The following is a 5,095-nucleotide window of genomic DNA, read 5'->3' as shown; positions in this document are numbered from 1 at the left end:
TTTTTAACTCATCTCATCTTTTAGAACCGCTAATGCAGTAGTACTCTAGATGTTATATAATTTTATTTTATATTTGAGAGTAGTGCCTGATGTTATTAGAGAATAATTCATTTATTGCAGTTTGCTTCAATAGCGAATAGATAATTTCATAATAGTTTCTTCATATTTTATACTTGAAATTAGCATTGTTTCTTCATTTGATCTCAGCGCGAACATTGTAATTAAACATACACGTAGACAGTGGATAATTTAGAAATTCAATAGTTTTGACTCTCTATATTTCAACAATTATATTTTTCAATTTACTGAACTGCACCACCATCGCCGCCACCACTGCCACCACTCTCACCCACCTAGGACGGACTGACTCCGCTACACTGCGCTGCAAGAAGTGGCCACGAACGTGTGGTCGACCTGCTGCTCGCCAGGGGAGCGAGCGTCGTCATAAAAACGAAAAATGGACTTACACCTCTGCACATGGCCGTGCAGGGAGACCACGTCGATTGCGTCAGCCTCCTCATCGATAAGGGGGCCCCCATCGATGACGTCACAATTGTGAGTTATTTTTAGATTCATTATTTTGCAAACGACACCCCAGCTAAGTTTTGTAACTTCATACTCTTCCATTATAAACTTTATTATTTCGATGATTTTTGTTTGATCTCAGGACTATTTGACGCCGCTGCACGTCGCTGCACACTGTGGCAATGTACGTTCTGCAAAAGTTCTTCTCGACAGAAAATGCGAACCAAACTCAAGAGCCCTGGTGAATTTTCATTCATTTTGAAACTCTTTTGAAAGAATTGATAGAATAATTTAATTAAAACTGTTATATAAAATCTCCAAATAGAATGGGTTCACACCTCTGCACATTGCCTGCAAGAAGAACAGATTCCCCATAGTGGAACTCCTGTTAAAATACAAAGCATCTATAGAAGCTACAACAGAGGTACATTCACAATGATGTTTCCAATTAGAGATTCGTTATATTATAAACGAAAATTTAAAAATTCGAATCCAATATTCCAAAAGTAAAGTTTTATAACAAACAAAACACTAATTATAATATGAAAAGTTATATTATCGTTGGACAATTATCATATAATTGTTTATTTTCGACATACCCCCACAGTCGGGACTGACCCCCCTGCACGTCGCAGCCTTCATGGGCAACATGAATATCGTCATGTTCCTGCTGCAAACAGGCGCCAACCCCAACTGCACCACCGTCAGAGGAGAGACACCTCTCCATCTGGCTGCCAGGGCCAATCAGACTGACATCATCAGAGTGCTGCTGAGAAACGGAAGTCACGTGGATGCTAAAGCGAGGGTGGGTTAAAGTTTAAAAACTTGTAAACTTTCTTAACAATGATCTTGTAACTAAGAGCTGCAGCTATCGCCGATACTTTTGTATAAAATAATAAAAAGCTGACGTTTAGGAAGGGCTGATTGAATGAATTTGAAACAGGAGCAACAGAGTCCCTTGCACATCGCATCGAGGCTTGGAAACGTGGACAACGTGTTGCTGCTACTGCAACATGGAGCCACCCCGGATACGAAGACGTCAGATCTCTACACACCTCTACACGTGGCCTCCAAGGAAGGTCATCTCGAGGTCGTTCAGGTTCTCGTCGACCACGGGGCCAATGTCGACTCATTAACGAAGGTTAAATCGCTGCGTTAATAACAATTGTTGAGTTTGTAACTAGGGTTAAAAAGTTAAAAAAGGCCCCAACATCCTTTCAAAGTTCAGAAGAATCAGCAACACATAAACAACATACATGAATACGCTGTGAATGGCGCATCATACACAAAGCATGAGATATGCGGGAATCCTTTCTTCTGTCATATTCGAACCCGGTAACTGCCGCAATGCGAAACAACACCAGGCGCCTTTAACCACTAGGCCATCACGTCGTCCAACAATAATTTATATAACTAGAATACTAATAATACTATAATTTATAACACAGTATTATTAATTATTTTTCAGTAAGATATATTTACACTTTTAAAACCCACGAAACAAACGAGCAGAAAGGTTTCGCGCCACTACATATAGCAACAAAATACGGCCACATGCCTCTTGTGAAGTTCCTGATAGAGAAAAAAGCCAACGTGAACGAAGAAGGCAAGAATTCTCTGACGCCTCTGCACGTAGCCACACATTACAACAACGTACCCGCTGCTCTCGTCCTCCTCGAAAATAAGGCTGACCCTCAAAAACAAGCGAAGGTCGTTTAAAATTAGGATTATCAATCTGAAATTAACAGAAAATATTCTGGAATAAATTAATTTGTTTAAAAAACTTGATTTAAATTGGAAAAACATGTTGAACACCAACCCACTTTTTTTTACAGAATGGTTACACGGCTTTACACGTGGCATCAAGGAAAGACCAAATGAATGTTGCTGGAATCCTCTTAACTCACGGAGCTGATCCAAACAGCCATTCTAAGGTCTCAACAGAATATCAAGATGTTAACATAGTTGAAAACGAATTAAATTTTAGTGGCTATATTTTTACTACTTACTAATTATTCTTTTATTATATTATTAATATTTTTTAAAAATTTTTACGAATTGGAATTTGATTGCTATATTTTTACTAGATCTATGATAAAATGATTCCTTAAATTATAATCAACTAAAAAATGAACCGACAGAATGGCTTCACATCGCTGCACCTCTGCTGTCAGCAAGGGTTCACAGATATGACGTCACTGCTATTGGAGAACAAGGCAGAACCGAGCAGCAAATCTAAAAACGGACTGACACCTCTGCACCTGACTGCACAGGAAGACAAACTTGAAGTCGCAAAAATTTTAAAGTCAGCCGATTGCGAAATGGATTCGCAGACGAAGGTCATAAAATTTGATAGCATTCATTTTAAATAAAGTTAGAACAAAAAAAATAAATAAAAAATTAATTAGTGACTAGGGCTAAATAATTATGGCGGCGTGATGGCTCAATGGTTAAAGGCTCCTGGTCTTGCTATTGCAATGACTGGGTTCGAATACAAAAGATCCCCGCCTATCATATGCAATGTGTGTGATGTGTGGTTTGCACGCGTATTCATATACGCTGTGTGTGTTTGTCGTTGAAACCTCTGAAGCTAACGCAAAAGAGAGAGAGTAACCTTTAACCTTTAACCCTCATCTCCTCCTATCACAAACATAGGCCGGTTACACACCCCTTCATACCGCATGTCACTTCGGTCAGCTGAATATGGTGAAGTTTCTCCTGGAGAATGGAGCAGCGGTAAATTTAAAAACAAGAGTGGGATACACCCCACTGCACCAGGCTGCCCAGCAAGGCCACGTGGCCATCGTTGGTTATCTGCTGAAGAACGGTGCCGATCCTAACGCTACAACGAATGTTAGTGCTGTTATTTCAACAAACAATTAATTTTCGAAAAGAGTCAAATAATGAAATGAATAATCTCAATCAATCTACCTTCCCCGACAGAATGGGCAATCGGCCATGTCCATTGCACAACGACTCGGCTACATCTCCGTAGTTGAACTGTTGAGGCACGTGACTAAACAACCGGAAGTGATACCATCTGTAGACGAAAAATACAAAGTTGTCGTACCGGAAGTGATGCAAGAGGCGGCCATGTCTGACTCTGAAGACGAAGGAGGTACGAGCCATCAATCGCTAATTTATTCGTTACTTTATCTAAATTTTACTACCAAACCTTCTTATAATTCGTTTTCGCAATTTTATCCATTTCATTAAATGTCTGCAGCAGATCTGACTTTATCATGTATGACGTTAAATGATGTAGTCACGACACTATAAACGATTTGGAAATGTGCCCTACAATGGATATTCACTTCTTAATAGTTCAGCTTATTATTTGTTATTTACCGATTTAACTAATTTATTTTTAAAGTTGACGAGCCACAAGTGGGGAGCGACATGAACGAGAGTGACATGAAGCTCCTGAAGCACGATTCAATAATTTCCGGCAAGGTGAACATTAATCGATCACTCGTTGAAAATTGATAAAAACTTACTTTTTGAAAAACATAAATTAAATGACTAAATCTTTTTAAATTTTTTATTATTGCATAAGAAATAATTGAATTGAAATTTTGAGGAAATGGACCCGGCCGCAGTGGCTTACACGAATCAGATATCCTACTCATCCATGTACATATCCCCGTTCGAAACATCTACTCAACCGAAACTGCAAGAAAGGACTTACGTTAGCCAACCGCTTGTCTTGTTCATGAAATGAATAAAACAAAATAAGCCATTTATTACAAAATTAGAATTTGTTGAAAATTTATTTTCTTATCAGAGATCACTTATATTTAATATTTAAACTTTAATAAAAAGTTGAACGTAAAACTTTTTGCCACCCCAACCGAACGAACAGTCGACGACATCCGACCTGCCATACGCCAACGAACAATACGTCCCGGCCGTCCCCCTCATGAAAACATCAGACATGGAATCGAAAATAATTTGTTCATCGTCGTACAGCGGCACATCACTGCACAGTAATTTCAACGTAGACAACGTCGCCATCGATCAACTACAATTCAAAAATGGGTACCTAATTTTTGTGCTTTCCACACGAACGCTCTAGTGCTTTAGCTGTATAAAGCTATGCTTTAATGTACTTATATACTAATGTTTATATGTCTATCGAAATTGTTCTGACAATTTATTTATGATAAGTAGTATAGGCAAAGGCAAAGTTCTAGGTCCTTTCTTAACGAAACAATGTTAAAATGAATCGATGTTTACGACGTTGTATGAAGCAAGGTTTGTGAAATTTTTACAGCAAGTGAAATAAAATTAGAAGCATCAAACCAAACATGAGGCTCTGTTATGATTTACAGTTGCACATTTATACGATTCTGCTGAATCTGTACTGCGAACCTACATGTATACAACAAATAAATTTAACGCAAATAAACTCACGCACACGGTTGTTCAAGCTCAGGCACAAGGCACACACATATAAATAAGTGATTAAAAATATATTAATGAAATAATATATAAAGATAAGTATTATATGTACGTGTTTATAAACAATGTATCGTATAAATGGTTTTGAAAAAATAACAAAAAATATTAT

At 38.0% G+C, this 5,095-nt stretch overlaps 1 protein-coding gene across 1 annotated transcript; it reads left to right on the top strand.

Annotated features, from left to right (window-relative positions):
- Nucleotides 1-3,468: 3,468 nt before the first annotated feature.
- Nucleotides 3,469-3,741, top strand: HELRODRAFT_72533 (hypothetical protein; the record flags this gene model as incomplete). Its single annotated transcript, XM_009013025.1, has 1 exon — nucleotides 3,469-3,741. A coding segment is annotated over one exon (273 nt), but the record flags the coding sequence as incomplete, so codon positions are not given.
- Nucleotides 3,742-5,095: the final 1,354 nt, after the last annotated feature.

This window comes from Helobdella robusta, assembly GCF_000326865.2.
Source record: "Helobdella robusta unplaced genomic scaffold HELROscaffold_11, whole genome shotgun sequence".
Lineage (NCBI taxonomy): Eukaryota > Metazoa > Annelida > Clitellata > Rhynchobdellida > Glossiphoniidae > Helobdella > Helobdella robusta.
Note: the sequence above shows the minus strand (reverse complement) of the source record. Positions and strands in the feature narration are given on the sequence as shown.